This window comes from Ascidia mentula, chromosome 2 (assembly GCF_947561715.1).
Source record: "Ascidia mentula chromosome 2, kaAscMent1.1, whole genome shotgun sequence".
Lineage (NCBI taxonomy): Eukaryota > Metazoa > Chordata > Ascidiacea > Phlebobranchia > Ascidiidae > Ascidia > Ascidia mentula.
In genome coordinates, this window is record NC_138567.1 from 8,966,347 (window position 1) to 8,987,175 (window position 20,829).

The 20,829-nt window shown below is 40.0% G+C and overlaps 5 protein-coding genes across 5 annotated transcripts; 2 read left to right on the top strand and 3 right to left on the bottom strand.

Annotated features, from left to right (window-relative positions):
- Positions 1-4,152: 4,152 nt before the first annotated feature.
- On the top strand, positions 4,153-7,873 carry LOC145888356 (uncharacterized). Its single transcript, XM_082979089.1, has 6 exons — positions 4,153-4,482; positions 4,878-5,934; positions 6,263-6,426; positions 6,580-6,649; positions 6,721-6,890; positions 7,113-7,873. Exons 1-6 carry the CDS (start codon positions 4,178-4,180, stop codon positions 7,510-7,512), a joined length of 2,166 nt encoding a protein of 721 aa, XP_082835215.1. The 5' UTR covers positions 4,153-4,177; the 3' UTR covers positions 7,513-7,873.
- A 36-nt stretch (positions 7,874-7,909) lies between these two features.
- On the bottom strand, positions 7,910-10,320 carry LOC145888357 (uncharacterized). Its single transcript, XM_082979090.1, has 2 exons — positions 8,521-10,320; positions 7,910-8,463 (listed from the first exon to the last, which is right to left on the bottom strand). Exons 1-2 carry the CDS (start codon positions 9,937-9,939, stop codon positions 8,290-8,292), a joined length of 1,593 nt encoding a protein of 530 aa, XP_082835216.1. The 5' UTR covers positions 9,940-10,320; the 3' UTR covers positions 7,910-8,289.
- Positions 10,321-11,615: 1,295 nt separating this feature from the next.
- Positions 11,616-12,912, top strand: LOC145888345 (mediator of RNA polymerase II transcription subunit 29-like). Its single transcript, XM_082979075.1, has 6 exons — positions 11,616-11,744; positions 11,826-11,977; positions 12,039-12,097; positions 12,157-12,244; positions 12,303-12,401; positions 12,638-12,912. Exons 1-6 carry the CDS (start codon positions 11,645-11,647, stop codon positions 12,758-12,760), a joined length of 621 nt encoding a protein of 206 aa, XP_082835201.1. The 5' UTR covers positions 11,616-11,644; the 3' UTR covers positions 12,761-12,912.
- Positions 12,913-12,927: 15 nt separating this feature from the next.
- On the bottom strand, positions 12,928-15,623 carry LOC145888346 (calcineurin subunit B type 1). The gene is made up of 6 exons (XM_082979076.1): positions 15,483-15,623; positions 15,381-15,420; positions 14,839-15,015; positions 14,652-14,711; positions 14,308-14,492; positions 12,928-13,543 (listed from the first exon to the last, which is right to left on the bottom strand). Exons 1-6 carry the CDS (start codon positions 15,483-15,485, stop codon positions 13,496-13,498), a joined length of 513 nt encoding a protein of 170 aa, XP_082835202.1. The 5' UTR covers positions 15,486-15,623; the 3' UTR covers positions 12,928-13,495.
- Positions 15,624-16,680: 1,057 nt separating this feature from the next.
- LOC145890025 (cytochrome P450 2U1-like) lies at positions 16,681-19,985 on the bottom strand. Its single transcript, XM_082981067.1, has 9 exons — positions 19,874-19,985; positions 19,659-19,804; positions 18,668-18,770; positions 18,501-18,607; positions 18,322-18,431; positions 17,626-17,741; positions 17,406-17,550; positions 17,178-17,338; positions 16,681-17,087 (listed from the first exon to the last, which is right to left on the bottom strand). The coding sequence occupies exons 1-9, from the start codon at positions 19,934-19,936 to the stop codon at positions 16,770-16,772; spliced, it is 1,269 nt and encodes a 422-aa protein (XP_082837193.1). The 5' UTR covers positions 19,937-19,985; the 3' UTR covers positions 16,681-16,769.
- Positions 19,986-20,829: the final 844 nt, after the last annotated feature.

Here is a 20,829-nt window from a genome sequence, read left to right on the forward strand (position 1 = left end):
CGACCTCTTACGTGGGTACGTTAAGTGGATTTTGAACATCCAAGGTACGAGCGTTTTTCTCTGAACTTCAAGTACGGCAAGGAATCAATTGCGCAAAATAATATCTGGTCTTCTTTTCGTGACGATCAAATATTGCGTGATTATACAGCAGCAGTGATTGGGCCAAACCCACTAAGTTGACTTAATGTTCTGTTGATTTTTCCTCGCAGTTGTGTGCCGGAAACAATTAGCCCGGTTCTGCATTTGTCCGACCACAATATTTGCTTCGAAGCCCGATGATTAGCGATGGATTAATTCCGTTGTCTTTATCGAAGTTCGTGATCTAATAGACGTGTTGAGCTTGGGCCATCATTGCCGAGTTTGCTATTAGCGAGAAGGACCAGGACATATATTTATTGAAATTCACAGGGCAGCGAAACCATATATGGATGGTTGTGTCAATTCAGCAAAGCTGTTATGTAGAGTTTTCGCTTGTACAACACAAATAGTTCATGAATATGTGTTATGTACTATTAAGAGCACGAGAATGATATAAGCACGCATATGGTTGACTTAGAATAGTGAAGGGTATTGATTATGTTAGTGCTGATTTGTGAATTTGTCCGTTCACGAACATATATTTAGAATAGCGATATCATTTGCATAATCTATGGGTTGTCGTCTGTCGATTGCATGTTCTGAACAAACTTTGCACACGTTGTCAAGACGTGTTACAAGACGAGCTCACTTAACGACGTATGACGAATCACCCACATTTTTTGGGTCGCTGCGCAACGCAAGTCACCGCACAGCGAGAAACTATAACTGTACCACGGCATTACGCCCAACGCGTAGTCATGCCAATATTATTTATAACGCGAGTGAAAATAATAAAGGAAGATGGAAAATCGCCTTCTAATCGTCTCTTCTATGTCTTAAACCAAAACACCAAAAAACGATTTTTAGCATACTGCGTGACATCATATAGTTTGTCAAGCTGTTTTAGCATCTGGCAAAGTTGGTATTTTCTATACCTGATGGCGAAAATATTAATACATAACGTACTGCAATTAGGATTACATGCGATTTTACAACGAATTGCGAATACATTTTTCTATCTTTTATCTGCGATATATTATACCAGACTTTGTTTACCACCCACAGAAAAACAATTCATGTCGTGGTATTTGGCCCTTACGCGCCCACGCATTCCAGTTGTTACTAATGCTCTAAAGTATGCTACCTGTTTACTCACAAACTTACCCAAGTATAATCTTAATTAACGGACAACGAAACCCACAGGCCGATAATGGAAAACTTGTGTAAGCACAAACCAATAAAACAAACCATTGGTCGCACGTATAATCTTTGTTATCTCGGACAACTGTAAACAATTTCGATTTTATCTCGTCCTTGGTGTTTTGAGCGTTAAAAATCCAAAAGTTTCACAAGAAAGTTATCTTTCTTATGGCGAAAAATTTACCTCTAATTCCTGAGTATTATTTTCTTGAAGAATTACGCTGGTCTGATATAAAATAAAAAACAGAATAAAAAAAAAAAAAAAAAACAGAAATAAAATATTTTTTAGCATTTTGAAGATTTATTTATTTTTTCTGCAAAGCGTGGGTTCGCAGCAAAGAAGCACAAAATGGTTCAATCCGACTGTTTCCATTTACAATTCATCCAAATTTCGGTGAAATGTCAGCATTTCGTAACTGCGAAGAGGTGACAAGGGGAGTTATTTGCGTGGCTTACGCCAGTGCTTCGGTATTTTAATGTCACAAAGCAACAGTACGCGCGCTGATAGCAGACGTTCGGAGCTCATGTTAGACTGAAGCATTGCGGTTTCAATGCAATAACGCTTTAAGAGAGATAAGGTAACGGTGGTATGACCTAGGGGGGTAATTTTGTAGCTGTGATATTTGGTGTGGAATGTTTTTGGTCACTTGTAATACGATTTGGTTTGTTGAACAAAACCGATTTTCTATTTATTAATCACTAATGTTATTTTGTGGAAACTCTATTGGTACAGTTGGTAATTTAGCTCATGGAGTTAAGACACTGTCAGTTTGAACCAAAGTGCGGGTATTGTATTGTTGCAAGATTCAACTGAAGTCTTCTTGGTAAAGTTTTCTTGTAACGTTTAGAATTTCGTAATTTGATGAAAAATTGCAAAAACGTTTTATTACTTTTGAAACCAGCCATTACCAACGTAACCAATCAGGCAACAAGTGAACAGCAACATTCACAATTTTCACCCCTTTTTTGGGTGAACAAAATGACCTAGTTTCAGCACACTGCAAAAACCGCAGTATATCACGTGCAAAACAAAAAAAGACTTTGGTCGTTGTTTCCGAGTAAGGGACGTGTGACTAACCCACATGTGAGGTGCCAAGCGCCTAAAAGATTAGTCAATTTATGTATTCCAGGAAGTGGTTTGGAAACTACGATGATGTCTTACATTTTTACTATGGATTTCGGGTTTTTCTGTATTTCGTGACGTTGTGTGTTGTGCTACTTAGTCTGCTCATGACGAGAATACAGACTTATTGGACGATGACCGATAAAATGAGTTTTGTGTACGTTATTTATAAACAACAGCACCACCACAGCGATTATTAACTCTGAAAGTGGGTTTTAAGGCTGTGTCTTTATTTAGTTTTGCTGTGCCTTAACAGTTTTCTATTGCATCATTTAACGTACCATAATAACTTCCACGTTGCGTGACGTAGCAGCTCATTTGCACGAAAGTACATCATAAATGATGCAGGCGTTTATATATTTGTGGCGCAACCTACCGCTACTTGTGCCTCACTGTAAAGCTGTTACAACTGAGGAGCAGGTACACGCTGGAGTGCGCCATCCAGCACTACAATATAATTTGCTCTCTTTTTACGTTTATAATTTTGTTCAAAGGCATTGGTTGAACGTCAGGTTGTTATTGGGCAAGCAATCTCGATCGAGTTAGACCCGGCAGTATAACCGTATCACAAAAAAGTACCCGCTCAGGCCATGAGATAGGAAAATAGTGGTTGACCTTTGATTTCATCACGTCCGCGCGCTCGCTCTATAAACGTGCCCGTGTTTTGAGTAATTTGCGTAAGGGGCGCGTGCGCTTTAAGTATTGGCTTGCTCACAACTTGATCATCGCACGTTACAGTAACCCGGCGGTAAGGGTTGCGCCCCCATGTAACAAGTTCCGAGGTTTATTCGCAACTTTAAGGAAGTGTGATTAGTCACAAAATGTTTTGGCGGCGCTGCGGAATATCGTATGTAGCGGCTAGTGGATTTACTGGTATACTGTATACGAGAAGCAAAAAGGATTGGATGTTGCCACAATTGAAATTCAAACGAGCAATAGACGTTCGTAATTCTTTTTGGTCGCAGATTTTGCTCTTCGAAGTGTTACTTCATCCACAGGGTCAGACAATCGCGGGTTATTTCGATTGTGCAACGTTCGACCTGCTTGAGATGGTTATAAGAGGGCGCGTTTCGATCAACAAACACACAGAGCGATTTGATTTGATTTGTTTTGTCCAGTGCAGGAAATGTTAAGCAAAACGTACTCGAACGCAATCGAAAGCAACTGTTGCAGGGTCGTATCTATCCGCTTTCGCAACAGCGTGACTACATAACATGCGAACTTTGAATCTAACACTTCCACGGAAGCCCGCGGCATTCATCATACGATGAGCTTAACTGAGCTAGACTCACCACAAAAACGTAGAGGCTGCGAGGTTGTTGTTTCAACGAGTTTCGATAATGTTTATATAATGGCAAAGATTATTCAGATGTCAGGAACGGGGAAAAACATCTAATTAATAAAACAAGATTTAGTGAATAGGAAGGTGGGTGTGAGAAAGCGGACAGAAAATTCTTAGCCATTGTTTGTATGTTCGTTGTATTAAAATTTTTTCTTGGCGTTTGCATAGGCGCGTGATTTTGCATGCTTTGCAAAACGAAAAACTTGTTTAATATATATCGCTGCGGTTGTTGTTTGTTTACTCCTTTCGTAAAGGTTAAACGACTTGCACCACAGCAGTCATCACTTCCGCAGTTAAATTTTATTTAAATTGCATCATTGCAAATATTTGAAAATCGGGTAATTTCCACAGGATGAACGAGTCGTTTCCCGAATAATACCTCCCTCTCTATCTGTTCATAGGTGTAAGAAAATAGTTCATTGTACAACAGTAGAATGTCTAGCGTAGACTCCCGACGACCACTGTTCATGTACTGTTGTGTATCACTCGTGATCGCAGCAGCGCAGTCTGCAAACAACGTGCAGTTGGTGCAAAGTCAGAATATCACTGCGGAATCAACTTCGGAAACACCACGGCCACTGAAGCTCGAATATTGTCGCGAAAAGCCGAAGTTTCACATCGGCCGGGGGTCTTTTTTGGCCTATATGATGCGTCTGAGCCTTTGCAGCGTCAGTGAAGGTAATGGTTGGCTGGAGCAAGAATGCCGACAGCGGACGTACGCCTTCACCGATTATTACAGGTTGGTTTAGGTTCAATCTGTAGCTAATAACTGACGCTTATACGGATTGGCGACGATAAAACGTTACGCAACGGAAGGTACTGGAGTCATGCTAAGTGCAGACTAGTCGGTTTCCCCGAAATTAATAAACTCAGTGTTTAGGCGCTTAGTTAACCACGATTATAGTTCCAGCTTAGGGCTAAGCGTAACGCAAATGATGGCATTAATAAGCCTGAAAACAAATTACATAAAATTGTACCAACATGCAAGAAAAAACACCTGTAATGGTTGCTACAGTATTTTGTGTGCGGTTGTTTAAAATGATCTTTTCTGATGTCAAAATAAGAGTGGAGAACAATGTTGTCAAACTCGTTTTTGGTTGAGTCAGCGTGTAATTAGCTGTTTTACTTTTGCAGTGTGGCATACACAAAATTTTGCGACGAACGGCTGTTCAACCGCAGTTGTCAAGCTACCGCAGACACCAATGGCAAAATTTCTCCCTCGAGCAACCCGAATTCCATTGTGCGTTGGTGGCTACAAAAGTACAACATCACCGCAACCCCAACCATCACACAGACAACGTCCTCTTCTCCAACACCACACACACCTGCGGCAAGTGACGCCTGCTTTCAAATAAGCAACTATTTTTCGTCTCTTCTTGGTTGGTACGAATACACAAAAAACGAGACAACACCTTTGAGCAATTCCACCGCGGACTTTAACAACCCGTTCATGAACCCCGATTACAGTGAGTGGTTTCTCGCATACAGACCCTTTTGCGAGCCTGTGGCATGTGGAAGCTCGAGACGGCAGCACGACAAAAGCGCTCTCTCTTCGTACGACTGCTTTCAGGAGCCTTGCCGCTCAGGAATCATTTTTGTCATTGTCTTGGACTCAGTACTGGCTGTGCTGATAATTATTGCCAACGTACTAGTGCTTGTTGTGGCGGCAAGAACGCAGATTATGCGAAATATCCCAGGATATTTCAAGATATCGCTCGCCGCCGCCGATCTTATGATTGGACTCTTCGTCTTGCCAGGGAGCGTCTACCAGAATTACGTGCTTTACATTGGACCGCTACCATACAGGGTCGAAGGTCAGAGGCCCCACGCGACCGATTATTTTGACCAACGTTACCTCAACTTCATGGGAGTCTTCACCGTTTTATCCATGGGAATCTCCATCTACACAATGGGTGCCGCCAGCGTGGACCGGTATTTGGCCATTACAAGACCCTTCCGCTACCGACAGGGCAAGTACCTGACAAAGAAGCGCGTTGCTGGTGTATTCGGATTTATCTGGCTTTTTGCGCTCGTGTGCGCCATCTACCCGACGTTTCTCAGCTCGCAATACGACATATCGGCTCTCAGTCTGGTGTTGGCTACCGGAAACGCGGCATCGGCCATATACGCCATCACTTTGGGTATTCCCCTGTTTGCGGTGTGGATCATCAACGGCATGATGTTGAAACAGGTAAACGTGGTGACGTCAAACGTAACTTTTTAACAAATGAGAGTGGTTCTGGTTTGCCTTGTGCGTGTGAAAGAGAACAATTACGTCGATAACATCCAGTTTTGCGTCAATACGTTCAAAAATATAGAAACGTGACCTTTCTATCCTTGTAAAGCAACAATTCCTGTTGCGGTTATGCTTTGCGCTCTTTGGACACGAGCTCGCCAGAGTAGTTCACTCAAAAAACTATCATTAAACTAAATTATGTTACCCACCCTGCAATTCGAACCCAGCTTATTCTGGTTTTAATTTTGTTGGCAGTTCTTTACTCTTTACCTCCCACTTGTAGGTATGTGCTGACGGAAAAAGTCGCCGCACGATGTCGGCCTCACGTATAACTGTTAACACACGTCTGTCCTCCGGCACATCAAACTGTGATCCGACGAAAAATGGACCGAAAGATTGCGAAGCGACACAAATTCAAAACAACAATGTTTTCAAGTCGCCTAACGAGTAAGTACCTATCTTTTTAACTGCGTAAATTCTGACTTAAAAGTATCATATATATATATATAGGCTGCCATATAAGTTACCATAAAAATAGGAAAGACAGTTTGTCATGTAACTCAAGCGAATAGTGGTTTAATATAAGTGTTTGTTTCTCAGGCCCAGTGAAAAGCCGAAAGCATTGCCAAAGCCTAGGTTTTCAAGGATCACAAGATCTGTGCAAAGAACGGTAAGTTTTTCAGTAATACATTTTTGTATCCACAGCCAACAACATTAAGCATAATCGTGTTTTGTTGCCAGTTAAAATTTGCCCGCCATCCATCACTGGCCAGTGGGAATAACCAGAACCCTCAGAGTCAAGCGAACGTTGAAAGGAAACTTGCCAAAACTTTAGCTGTGATGATCGGGGCTTTTACATTGGCAATTTTGCCCTCCATTATTGTTCTTGTCCTCATGTCAGCTCTAAGCACGTAAGATCACGGGATATAAGTGTAGTTTAATGAAAAAACATAAGGCGTGTAGATAGTGTACTAATAGAGAAAATGTCAAAATTGACTACAGAAATCAGCCTGTGCAAGTCGGTCACCGGCGGATAATGTACTATCGTCTTTTTTCATCATTTGTTAGATAAAACGTTTATTTCGACAGGAGCGCAGAAGTTGGTTGTTCACGCTTTTTTTTATTTTTGAAAGGTGGACATCACCTCGCACGAGGCCGAAAACTTACTCGCCAGTAGCGATGAACGCACTCGTATCTGCCCAATACATCGCCGCGCGCCTCTTCCTCTCCAATTCCTTCTGGAACTGCATCATATACAGTGTCCGGAACCGCCATTTCCGCCGCGCCTTAGCTGACTCTTTCATTTGCGACGAAGCCAAGAAACGTGAGAGGAGGCGAGGGGCATCCATTGCATCCAATCGCGAACGGCGGCTGAGGAAGATGGGAAGTACCGACAGTGGGTGCGTGTCACAGAGTAATTCGGAAGGAGGCAAGCGTCGTATCAGCACTCAGGTGTGGGAAATGTCGTGCGTGTCGCGGAAATATAGCGATCAGGCTGAGGATGCAACAAGTGGCGGTGTATCCCGCGTCTAACTGGGCATAACTACGAGCGTTTAAATATTGTTTTTTTTTTCATTTACGTGCTTGTGGTTAGTTTCATTCGCTTTATTTTTTTGTCTGGCTGCAAAAGTCCCAATCGCTCAATAGTTAGGGCACGCAATTTTTATTTTTCTTGGTGTTACTTTTTCCGAGGTTGCTTTTCGTTATTCAAGCTGTTACAATTTCATGAAAACACAAATGTTCATTTGCACCATTCTTAGCCATAACGACCCAAATCGTTCTATTAACGGATGACCAAGTTTCGTTCTTACGACATCCTTCAACAATGGCATCCTTCCGTTCCTTGTCACGCAAATGAAATTTTCATTGCCGCCATAAATGTTCCCATCGTTGTATCCTTGTGCGCAAATTACGTTTTTTCAATAAATACGTTTATTGACAAAGAAGAAAAATATGTGGTCAAGGAATAGAACGGAACATTGATGAATGCACTTAGACCGAATCACACGATCAGCTGTGGCATCTATATAAATATTTAGCAGCCATGGCAAAGGAAGAAATCCTTCAAGGTAAGCATGCAGTTCACGAACACAAAAAACAATGTTACAGCAACGAAACAGTCAAAGCTGGACATTTACAAGTATTACAACCACGTTTTACGCAACAGATTACCTTTATTCGAAAAAATACGTGATCACAAACTTGTTTGTGGACGAAATTAGTGCAGTGAATTCATCGAAAAAATTTAACACAACATATATGCGTGCAACAAATGGCTTAAGTTGAACTTATTATATTATAGTTTTTCGACTAAGACACAGCTATGTTGTAATGTCTATCATCCTCTGCTATCAGGTTTATTTTGTCCCATTTGTCTACCATGTGATCTGGATAGTATGTCACAAAGTCTTCCTGTTCGACATTGGAAGGCCTTACAACTTTAATAGCAACCTGGAGTGCTTGACCCAACAAGCACATTTCCACCTGGAAAGCAATACGCATGTCAGACAGCACACTCATAAAACGGACCAATGTACTTACCTGTTCCAAACCTCCTGAATTCCCAGCTGGGTTTAGATGATTTAACATCAAGTTTTTAGGATCAATGCTTGTGTCACGAGCAAACAGCAACCAAGCGAATACAGGCACCTCTTCCCCACTCATGTTAGCATCATGAAGTTTGACTGCAGTGTCAAGGAGCAAAAGTTTCAGTGCCTCAAACAACTTAATTTCAACCGTGGAACCGGAGTTAAATAATGCAGAAAAATGTTGCTGTCTGTCGTTATCGCTGGCAATTGCTTTTGATAGCTTTAGTTGCTCCACAAAATATGTCAAACAATTTTCCATTACTTCTGTCCTGTTTGTGGCAGTGGATGGCAGTCTTTCAGCAAATGACCATTGAGTGATCCACTCAAATCTGGTCTTCAACCGTTGCACAATTCCTCCTATGTGCTGTTCCCAGTTTGATATATTTTGAAACAGGTCCAACTTCTGGGTGAGTATTTGAAATGCTGTTGCACGCAATGCACAATAGTTATCACCACGCACAAGTCTCAAAAATTTGCAACCAGTTGCTTTGATTAGCATCTTATATCCTTTGCGAAGACACTGAGCTGTGTATGTAGACCCCTTCCATTCAGCATTAGCATAGTCCAAGATGTCCAGCTTTCCAGATATGCTAACTAGCTGTCCAGGATCAGGGTCACTAGGTGTCTCAAGCTGCGTCACTTCCTCAGGCAGAATAATTGGGGATTCCTGGTGGGGTGAAGGCAATTGTGTGGCTTCACTGTTGTCAGCTTCTTCTGAGGAATTACTGCTGGTGGCTGCAATAACATCTTGGTCATTTTCAGTTGTATCATTGTGACATACATCTGACTTTCCATTTTCCACTGCAGTTGTGTTACCAACAGCAGTAGTTTCACCATTGTCATCTTTGTTAGTTTCACCAATGTCAAGGACAGCTGCTTTTTGGTTATTGGCCTCATTGCCACTATTTTCTGCTGGTGCCTCATAGTTAAACTCTCTACCTGTAGGTAAACTACTGGTTTCTTCATCCAGCTCTGCAGCCATGTTCACAACATCCAATATATCTTCCTCAACTTCAATGTTGTTTGTTTCATCTCCCACCAAGTCTTTACTAGCAGTCTCCTCAGATGGGGTTGATGTTGCAATTTCTGGAACAACAGCTGGAGTCTGGTTTTCAGTCACAGAAGAAACAACACTGCTTTCACTTCCATTACCACTGGTGTTGTCATTTGCCATAGTCAATGTTTGACTTTGTGCAACAGTTTGTGGTTGAACACTGTTTGTAATGGGAGTTTCAGTTACTTCTGCTGGTGAATGGTCATTGACCAGAACATTGTCAGGTGGGACATTTGGAATATTGCATAAAATTACTGGGTATTTTTTGCCCAAAAGTTGAACAAATCGTTTGGAAGGGTCATCTTGAATTTCAGTCATCCTGTTTTGTGCATATTGTCTAATTCATGTAATAAAATGTATGTATATGGTAAACATCCATCACAAAACAAACATATCTTTAAAGCACAAAAACAAAGTTATTCAGGGATAAGTAGCCTATGTGCTCTTGTGGGTACCAAAAAATAGTTTATTTATAATAAAGGCCTTTTGAATAAATATACATTTGTTTCTGCGCTCAAAATAACATCTATTTGTATTTGAGGAAATTAGTTAGGAGCAGCAGCAGTATTTTTACTCAAAATTAGCCTATTGCAAACACTGTGACTAATCAGATCCATTACAAAGAGAAAGAGCCTAATATTTTCAAAATCATGACGTTATTTAATGCTAAGTATGCAAAAAAAGGCAAATAACTTTTTGTTTGTCACCCTGGAATAAAAATAATGTGGTATTTCTGTGTTTTGAAGGCATGCACACCTTGTGAAAAATATGACTTGAATAACAAAAAATTGCCCAATATACTTATGCGATGACTATTCCTATTTCCTACAACGAGGTGGCGCAGATGCGCAGTAGATATTCCCTTGTCTTTGTCGCCAGATATTTTAAGCAAAAAAAAACATACATGGGAATGGAAATCTTATTGCTCACTCATTCATATTAATGTGGGTATTTTTCCAAACTTAAAAAAGAAGTAAAAGCCTCTCCGCAAGCCGCAATTGCAATAACGATGAATGACAGCTCGAGATTCTTCAGGGTTGATTGAACTAATCATCGTGGAGAACAACGTCGGATAATGTCTGCTGGTCATTTGGTCTGCTTTATAATAGTGAAATATCAAGGCCCCTGAGGTCTGTAGGTCCATGGCGGTGGTAAATCCAGTGGGAAACGACGAGAGGGGTGTTGGTACGGTGTACCGCCAGGGCCCATTCGAGTCCAAGGGGCCCAATGAATGTTATTGTTTCCGTTAGACTGAGACATCTCTTCAAAGCCTCTCCCCTCTCTCCAATCTTATGTGATCCTAAAAAAAGGGATCATCGCACTGGTCCTGCCAGAGTTCGAAGGAGCTATTTGAGCAATTGACAGTCAAGACTATTGGCGCCAATGAAGCTGATGCTGATATTCGAGTTATGGGAGCCGCACCAGAGTATTGATGGATGTTAAAACTGCGACAACTGCGACAATTTCTGCTTTGTCAGTTTGCCTCAACACAAAAAAATTCCACAAAATGATTTACCGCAGCGCCACACGCGTTTTATTGAATAATTCCTATCCAAAGCATTTTCCGCCAATCTATGCCGGCAAAATTGTGACGTCAGACCCATTGTTGACGCGAAATCGGAACCATGAACTTAATTAGCGTTTCATTAAAAAATGACAATGGTTTTGTTGTTGCAGGCGGCATAAACACGTTGGAAGCAGTTATTACTAACCTCTAAAACTATATCCGGTGATTTTTTATCCGGATGCTACCAACAATAATGGTACCGCACATAATATAAGTTCTGACCATGATACACGTGAGCTTAGGTTTGCATGTAAACATAGTTGACAGCCTAAATGTGGTTTTGCTAGCAATGTTGTGCTGCTCTGGTTTTAATTATGTTCCCCTGTGTTTGGGTTTATGGCGGCGTTTGTCCCCTACCCACACGAATGTTGCATAGAGGGTAGTGGTATATGCATTGCTAATTGCAAGTAACATGCATTTTATGTGTAGCTGTGTTAAATAAATTAATAGACAAAAATGATGCGTCCAAATGCACCAACAACCTCAGCAGGAATGGTGAATGGTGTTGGTGTTCAACATTCAAACAGAGTAATGGTACAAGGTTCTTCTGCACAAGGTTAAATAAAAGAGAAAAAAAATGTTAAAATATCTGCTACCATACTAAATATTATTACCATGATTAATGTTTAACATGCAGTACGACAACAAGTCCCTGGTGGCTTTGTGCAACAAAGACCCCAGCAAGCACAACAGCCTACTTCACAACAGCAGCAGCAGCAACAACAAGAGCAGACAGACCCTATTTTACGAGTCAAAAGCATTCTTCCACACTTGAAGGAGGCACTGGTGGTAAGTATCTATTACCAATTCTATTTGTTTTGTATATAAATTACACTATCCTGATCTGCAGAACTTGATGGCAGTGGCAAGTCAAAATTTTGCTGTGAGTGTGGGTGTTGATGACATGCAGTAAGTTGTACATTGTGATTCTGTTGGGTGTACCTTTATGTAACAGTGGCATTCTTTAGGAAAGGTGTGGATGGCAGCAGTGTTCCACGATTTGACAAATGCCTTGAACATTTTTATACCCTGTGTGACCAACTAGAGTTACAGTTGGTGAGAATAATATGACATGTGCTTCTGCAAACATGTGCTTAATGCATATTGACTGTAGATGGTTGCACACCAGCAGCTATCACAGACTTTCCTCAGCATGCAACAAGCTCCACTACTACACAACGTTAATTTCAAGTCAAACCCGAATGGCCCACAGGTAACATGTTTCTTGATGTGCACTTAGTTAGTAAACCAGGGCTGGGCAAACTTTTCAACAGGTGACAAGGCTGGGACTTTTAGACAGGTGACAAATAATGAAAAATTTGACAGGCAACAGCCATTTGAGTATTAATTAGACAAAGCGGGTTTTAATAAATGACCCAGCCTGTTGCAAAATGTGTTGGTTGTACTCATCCTGAACAGCCAACATAACAAAGTGATATTTTTTTGAAGTTGTACAACAACTATGTAAACACCGTGGAAATGCAGTTACGCTTTGCCAAAGAGATTCATGGTTATCTGACGAAATGCTGCAACATGTTAGCCGAGCACCAAACAACACACCCAACATTGTGATGGAGGAAAGAGAGTTGAAATTTCAATTTGATCATATTTGAAATGATGCAAGATCTTTGAATGGAAGATCTACCTGGGAGAATGAGAGATTATGTGTTCGTTTCACTGTTTTGCATGCGATCTAACTATGGCTTTTCAAAACTAATAAACAAAGTGCCACTGCGAAGTAAATTAACAAAAGTTTATTCTGCACAAATGCTGGTAAACAATTAACATCAAAACCAACGAAACAATGCACTTTATACTTTATAAAGTTGCTTCACACAAAAAGGTTATTGGTTGAAACTCAAGATTTTTGCCTCCAAACATTTTATTTTTTGATAAAGATGTAGACTGATCAAAAAGACTGACCATGTACAGGTACATATAATGTGCAAAAAGTAAAAAATAACATGTCCACAAGTACAGAGATGTGAAATTTCCCCCAATGAAAGCACCCAAACTACCAGGTTTAACAAATGTTTATTATTGCGATGGCCAACAATCTCTCAGTGGCACAAACTGCATTATGTAAGACAAAGTGCACTTGCCTTCATAAGTTGTACACATCACAAAGAAAAATAACTGAACAACAAACAGGACAGCAAGCAAACAGAGATATTCAAGTGTTTGAAGAAGTATACTTGTCATGGGGTTTCCCTAAATTGTTCATTCTGGCAAGGTTGGACCGATAATATATTTCTGTATGTCTAAGTACATGTCAGTAGTATGTTTGGTGGTGTGTAATGTGTTTGCTCAAACATCCACCACCATTTTCTTGTGGACGTCCAGTGAGGAAACGACCTAAAGAAAAAAATGTGCATGGATACAAATTGATTGACATGAGACCTGCCAAAATGTTGTGCATTAAACTTGCGCTGATAAAGCAAAATCAATTTTTCAACATTAACTGTCTTAGACCAATATACACTCAGCTCCATGGCGCGAAAATTTAATGAAGCGCAAGGCAGCGATAAAGAAAGCCCTGTCAGTAGCTAACGATCGTTTGCCCATTCGCCTCTTGACGGGTCACCCGGTCGATTTCTTGTGGAGATGACGCGGACAAGATCAAAATCCTACGATGTGCAAGACCCAAAACTCATTGCGCAATGTTTCATGAAGCTTCATGGCAACCACAGAAAAAGGGCGTGTACTAAAGCATTAGGAACGCCCACTACCAATAATCCACGATATCACTACTAGGTACCTTTTGATTATGAAAGAGTTGCACAAACTGAAACAGTATTCCAATTTATGGTTATTCACTGTTGTGTTGCGCTAGACTGAAGCGAAAAACTAAATTACAATACAGCAGTGGTTTAATCGGGCGCGTTTTGTGCTTTCGCTAACGGCGAAAGGCCACTGTTCATTCGGCGCAATTGATTGGAAAGGAGTGGTTCTCGTTCGTTTATTCTGTATCCACGTTCTAAGTGGGTCGACAAACACAGCCGCTGTACCAGACAGGCGATACGTGTTCAACTTAAAATCTGATTTAACCTGAAAACTGTTTGTGACATGACGAAGATTTTGCGTGATTTTATGTCAAGCAATAGTGCAATAAAACTTACAGCTGAAAATTCTTCATAGGAAATTTTTCCATCTCCATCTTTGTCTGCGTAGATGATCGTTTTGTCCACAATCTGTTGCAATTGTGCGTCCTTCAAATTATTTCCCACCATCATCTTCAGTACTTGGAACAACTCTCCATTTGATATAAATCCATCATTGTCAATGTCATAAATGCGGAAGGCAACTAAAAAGAAGTTTCTTTATAAATGATCAATAAAAAAGCATAAAAGATTAAATATATTACCAAAATTTTACAATAAAACATATCAAAAAATGCAATAGCAACCTTTCACTTTTGTGTGTACAAGGCTACTGATTAGGCTAAAACACTTCCGATACTTACATTTGAGTTTTGACGACTTGTCACCTTTTACACTGAATTGAGACACTCCCTCGATGAATTCTGCAACAAATTGCAAAAACACACATACAATTTTCAGATCTCGTACAACAGTATTTTAGTAGAAATAAGTTAAGGTAATTAAAAGTTGTATATTACGTATACAGTGTAGCCACACAAAAATGCATACCACGAAAATCAACTTCTCCATTGCCATCTTGGTCAAATATTTCTATGACTCTTTGAACAAGGGGGTTCTGTTGCAACTCTGGTAGTGACATAAACTCATCAATGCTCAAAGAGCCTGAATTGTCAAGATCCAACTTGCGAAACCTCTTTCCAAGTCTTGCTATTTCATCAGGGTCAACTGCATGTTACATAATGAGACAAACAGTTGTACTTTAGGTAAGGGATGTAGGTCATAAACATGTATGAGTGGTGCATGCATAATTAAAGCAAAGGCCACAATAAAGGAATACACCCGGGAATTAGCATACTCTTATACATTATGCTAAAAGGTACAACTTTTAGCTGAACATAGTAGTGCTGGTTCTTCTTGAAACTTATGCCTTTGTTGACAATACCCCACAGAAATTGTGAAGTGTGTTTTTCTTGACAAATAGCACATGGTGGCAAAATTACTAAATCAAATTATTAAAACTAACATTACTTTCTAAACCCGTACACACTCTTGTACAGGAATATTTAACCAACAATCCTACAGTTTCTTACAGTGAGAGCACATCTCCATTGGCATGCTGAGGTCGTTTCCCTGCATGTAAAAATAAACTCATGAAAGGTTTTGATCAGTGTCAAATATGCCAATCAACTCACCATCTTGAACTTTTATTGGAGTCAGATCATAAAAGGTGTGTAATTTCTTCAGTGTGGTTACAGATAAAGCCAGGTTTTACAAAAAAAGACAATGTTCACTAATGGTTTTGGAAATATCAGCTACCACAAATACACAAATAGATTTTGTTCTACTATTTGCCAATTTATAAACACCACACTGCAAAGGTGTATGACTAAACACATAAAGTCACTCCACAAAACTTTCTGGTATGCTTTGGTATGAAAAATATATTTATGTCAAATTTCGTCTTACAAAACAATTTTTGAGTAAAGTTACACTAGATTTAAGAATTGTAAAGAGAAAAAATTAATTATTGCATTTATGTTATCATTGCAACGTTACGTCTGCAAAACAAGACCATTGGTGGAACTTAAAATGATACAGATAAGTAAGTAAATCACTAAACAGATCTCCAGAATGATGCTTGGCTTGTTTGTACTTAGTTAGCACTAAATTAAAGAGTACGTGTGCATTGCATGGTGTTAATCCTTACACAAAACAACATCCTTCGTAAGAAAAAAACAACTTACTGGACAGTGGCAACGGCCATTATTTTTCTTGGTGCAAACTAAATAATATAGGCCTATAAGGCCTGCAGCTGTTTCTTTAGTTTGCAAAACTGTAGTGAATTGATAATATTGCTATTATTTACAACCAACATAACATAACCTAAACTTATACGGCATTTGTATTGATTAAGAACTAGCCTATTCAAGACACAGCCGCACCACAAACTACAAAACAAAAACTGTAACTGTACCTTCCATTGAGATTGAGGTTGAGGTTAAGATTTGAGAAATACTTTTTGTTGAATGTCCGATTCGTAATATGATTTCTATTGTCGAAATTTAACTACTATCGTTGCAATTAAGAAAGAAAACAGTAGAAACAAAATATAGGCGCAACTAAATAAATACATAGAACCGGACCCAAGCACATTTCACCGATTTTACCTAATCAGGCATGCGCTTTAAAGGCCCGCAGTTTACCCGAAAAAACAACAGAGCTTTTCTGATTATGTTAGCCTACTTTCTAGTAAAACAGTCCACATTTTTGCTCCAAATTTCGTAGGACCGACCCTGCAAATATGAAGTGATAATATTTTATGATTAAAACAAATATTTTGCGACAACGAATCACTTGAAACAATGGTACATAAGTACGAGGAATTGGACATTTTTACAACAAAGTTACACAAGTTAGCCCACACAATTTCAACAAAAATATTGTTTTAGGCAAGAAAAGTACATTGCATAAGGCCTATACTAGTCACCCTTTACATGGTTTAAATTAATCGAAAAATCGGGAGCTAACGAAAGGAGGCTGCTCATTTTTTCATCTGCACTGGGGAGTTCGCCATTTGATTCAATATCGAAGTTCAACAAAATACTAGTAAAAATGTGAAAAAGTTCAGCGCGAGCCAAAGATTCTCCCATACAGTAGCGACCGCCAATTGAAAAGGGAATAATCTTTGATGAATAAACAAAGCTCCCATCTTTGCTGATGTGTCTTTTTGGTTCGAATGCTCTGGGATTGGGCCAAACTTTCGGGTCAGTTAAAACCGCATGCAAGTTAGCAAGCACCTAAAATGAAACAATTAAATAAGCAAATCATATTTTATTTTCGAAGACAAATATATTTTCGGTGTAACGCCAATAGGCAAGTGGCCTGACCTCAGTGTCCTTCGGGATAAAGAAGCCCTGTAGATTTGTGTCCTTGGTCGTTTTGCGATGAATAATTGGTGCGACGCAATGCAGCCGGAGAACCTCCTGAAGAAACGCTTGAGTCAACGGAAGTTTGTCCTTTTTTGTAAGAGAAGAGCGACCCTTTTGCTCTGTAAATGTACATAGAAAGGTTTGGGCTACCCTAGAAAATTTGAACTTGATTGAAAATTTGCATACTAAAAGCATCCCGAATCTCATCGACTATAAGTTTCTTGTATTTTGGATTTGTGAGAAAACATATTAGAGCCCATGCAACCGTCGAACTTGTACTTTCCGAACCAGCTACAAACAGATCTCGGATGTACACAGCAAGCTGTTCGTCCTAAATTCAGTTATTGGGATGAGTTCAACTGTATGTCACCGATCATTTAAGATTATTAAAACACTATGCGATTACCGAAAAACTGCCATGGCTATTCCTCTTTTGCTCAAAGATGAAGGCATCAATAAAGTCTCTGACTGTTCCCTCTTTGTAGGTTGCTTTGTGTTCTTCAATAAAAGACTTAAATATGTCTGTAAAAATCAATATATGCCAATAAGTTTATGCAAATTTGTGTGAACTTGGTGAGTAATTATGTGAATTGTACATATATTGGTAAATAATGTTAGCCTATCATTAGGTTTGCAGGCTTGGCAGCCCAGGCATTGAAGCCTAGCTGGATCAGCCACTTTGTCCTGACAAGCCGGAGCAAGATTTCAAAAATTAAGCTCCCGGTAAGGTTTGAACTCACGACCCGGGCCCAACGCTCTACCAACTGAGCTACAGAAGCTCAGTGGTTTCACGGGGTATATTGTGGCCAAGGTACACTGGTGCGCAAGCGCACAACTTACCAGGCAACCTTCACATACACGTAGGGGATCTCTACGTATATATTACAGCTAACGTATCGCGATCATGAGGTTTGCAGGCTTGGCAGCCCAGGCATTGCAGCCTATAGCTGGGTCAGTCACGTTTTCCTGACTGGGCTGCCAAGCCTGCAAACCTCATGATCGCGATACGTTAGCTGTGATCGCTAAGCAAGGACCTGCGCAGTGGGGCGATCTTGCCAATCATGCCATTGCATGAAATATTACTGCGTTAATGTTAGCCTACCAATCATTTCCAATTGTTTTCGTTTAAACTTCGTATTTTTTGAAGAAAGGTAGGGCAAAAATCTTGAATTCTCATAGAGCACCAGAACACCAAGATGAGGATCGGTCAGTCTAAATAATAGGATGGATCATCTAACATTCTATTTTGTTTGGCTATTAGATAAAAAGCTTTTTGCTCACAGTCCTAAAACATCCATAATTTTCTTGTACTGCGATTCATTGCCTTTGAATCTTCTCCCGAGAACCATTGTAGAAATCACATTGGCCGTTGTTCGTGTAAGAAGCGGCTATAAAAAATGTCATTTAAAAAAAAAAAAATAAGTATCGACCGAAAAACCTTTTTTTACCAAAATGTTAACAGATGAAGAAGCACGAAAATGCAAGTCTTCAATCAGATAGTTAACTTCTTTTAATATGTGGCTTTCCATGTGATGTCTCTCAAATCCTAGCCTGCGGCCATACGAGAAGAGCTGTTATGGAATAACTAACTTACACAAAATAGGTTGTAATTTCTTTTCTTTATAGGTGGGGAGTGTTGTTCTGTTTATCAATACGTAAACGTGATTTTGATTTTACGTAATTTTTATCATATAAGCAGTGGTGGGATTTAGCCGGTTCGCACCGGTTTGCCGAACCTTCTAACTGTGATACTATGAACATGAAGTCAATCTTCATATTCTGCCTCTTGTTATATTCATTTTGTAGGCCAAGTGTTTGCAAAATAAAAAGGCAGAAAATAACGAAGAGTTGTGTTGTCTTATGTCATCACCAGTCACCACTGATCCAAAGCTGGTAGCCACATCGTGGTTCTAAATGCATTCCCAGCAAACATACAATGTGTAAACTTCTTGTAAACACACTGGAGTTTGATCACTATTTAGTCTGAGATTTGGCCAAGACTATTCATATGCTGGCTTAAAATCAATGCAAAAACATAGAGACGCTACCAGTCGTCGCCTCGCAACATACCTGATCAAATAAGCGCGGAATAAGGCATCAAATTTTGATAAGAATAAGATTAAATTTCATCCGTCCATGATAACCGGCCTGATGTTATCCCGTGGTTAGTATGGCATACTGCTAGTGAGAAAACTGAATGCTAAAATATTTGAATCCCACCACTGCATATAAGCGTCTCAACCAGTGGCTCTTAAACATGGGTTTGATGGAATAGCACCTGGCTTTATTTGAGCCGTTTGATCATTATATTACCGTGGTATAGAGTTTCGACAAAAGTTTTTAAATTTATGAAAAACAAAGTTACAAACCACTTTTGTAAACCTTTTAAGGAAGGTTTCCCCTATAATTGACATTCACAGATGTCGTACAAAAAAAAACCTTTTCAATGTTTGGATGCCGAACTTGCGTTGGTGTTTGTAGTCGTCACTGTAACTCCGGAATAACACTCCTTTGTCTCCACATGACTGGGTCAGTACGTGAGGGGCATTACGGCCAACGAAATCACGACTTTGCTTCACAAATGCCTGCATAAGACCCACATTGGTCACATATAATTTCTGTGACGATCAACCTCGACAGAAACGCATACTGACCTCGTGTATCACGTTAAAACTACTCAACACCACACAGTCTTTCGTCCCCAACCGCACCGACATTATGGGACCATATTCGTCGACACTCCACTTTGCCAATGTTACTTCCAAACGAGGACCGACGAAGGGTGTTACCCCCAGTAAGGGCAATCCTTTTGGCCCAGGAGGGAACCGAGGATGGATATTTTCCCCCCAACGAACGAACAAAGCAATGATGAGCAATAGACAAGTTATCGCGAATGCATTCGACGAAATGAGCGTGGCTGCATCAGATACATATGTTGCGAGACTATTGTCCATCGTAGCGTTACACCCACACAACCAACGCAACTAAATATTGCACTAGATCAGCTAAAAATACATATAAAATGGGTCTGCACGCAAAAACCACCACACTCTTCATATTCACTTCTAAAGGGTTAAGAAATATCACCTTAAATACGAAACCATAATGGTTTCTTTTTTTCCTGTTAATTCAATCGTTCCGGTTAGAATTTGTTTACTTTTATTCCTGCCTATATCCATTTAATAACACTGGTCTAGAAATCTGGATATAACTTGGTTATATAGTATGCAACATGAACTTCTTCGCGCAAAGGATTCCGAGCCTTCAGCCACCCTTTGTCAAATCCAGCAGAATACCTTTGTTCAACAAGTTTTTATGGGTATAAAAAGAAACGTGATACCTTGGTTGCGTTGAAGGTCAAAATGCTGTGGTGCGCCTGCGTGTAATGTGTAACAAGGTGGAAAAACCTTGACGCCCAAACGAAACATGCTCTCGATGCGCATTCACCCTTAACAGAAATCGTGTACACTGTGGAAAAACACTGACGTCCAAACGAAGCATTCTCTTGATGGCCAATCGCTAAACTGGTTACGCACTACCAGATATTTTAGTACATACAAAACTGAACCTGTGGCCAATGTAAGTAAATAAATTATAACAGAGAAGCGAA

Bases quoted from the DNA above. Each gene is read 5' to 3' on its own strand.
- LOC145888356 (XM_082979089.1), top strand. From the start codon at position 4,178: ATGTCTAGCGTAGACTCCCGACGACCACTGTTCATGTACTGTTGTGTA. The intron at 4,483-4,877 runs GTTGGTTTAGGT...TTACTTTTGCAG, and splicing joins GCCTTCACCGATTATTACAG to TGTGGCATACACAAAATTTT. The intron at 6,427-6,579 runs GTAAGTACCTAT...TTTGTTTCTCAG, and splicing joins GTTTTCAAGTCGCCTAACGA to GCCCAGTGAAAAGCCGAAAG.
- LOC145888357 (XM_082979090.1), bottom strand. From the start codon at position 9,939: ATGACTGAAATTCAAGATGACCCTTCCAAACGATTTGTTCAACTTTTG. The intron at 8,464-8,520 runs GTAAGTACATTG...ATTGCTTTCCAG, and splicing joins ATTCAGGAGGTTTGGAACAG to GTGGAAATGTGCTTGTTGGG.
- LOC145888345 (XM_082979075.1), top strand. From the start codon at position 11,645: ATGATGCGTCCAAATGCACCAACAACCTCAGCAGGAATGGTGAATGGT. The intron at 12,098-12,156 runs GTAAGTTGTACA...GGCATTCTTTAG, and splicing joins GTGGGTGTTGATGACATGCA to GAAAGGTGTGGATGGCAGCA. The intron at 12,402-12,637 runs GTAACATGTTTC...ATTTTTTTGAAG, and splicing joins CAAACCCGAATGGCCCACAG to TTGTACAACAACTATGTAAA.
- LOC145888346 (XM_082979076.1), bottom strand. The intron at 15,016-15,380 runs GTAAGAAACTGT...TGTAACATGCAG, and splicing joins AATGGAGATGTGCTCTCACT to TTGACCCTGATGAAATAGCA. The intron at 14,712-14,838 runs GTATGCATTTTT...AATTTGTTGCAG, and splicing joins TGGAGAAGTTGATTTTCGTG to AATTCATCGAGGGAGTGTCT.
- LOC145890025 (XM_082981067.1), bottom strand. From the start codon at position 19,936: ATGTCGGTGCGGTTGGGGACGAAAGACTGTGTGGTGTTGAGTAGTTTT. The intron at 17,742-18,321 runs GTAGGCTAACAT...TGATTTTTACAG, and splicing joins AAAACAATTGGAAATGATTG to ACATATTTAAGTCTTTTATT. The intron at 17,551-17,625 runs GTAATCGCATAG...AACTGAATTTAG, and splicing joins ATAGCCATGGCAGTTTTTCG to GACGAACAGCTTGCTGTGTA.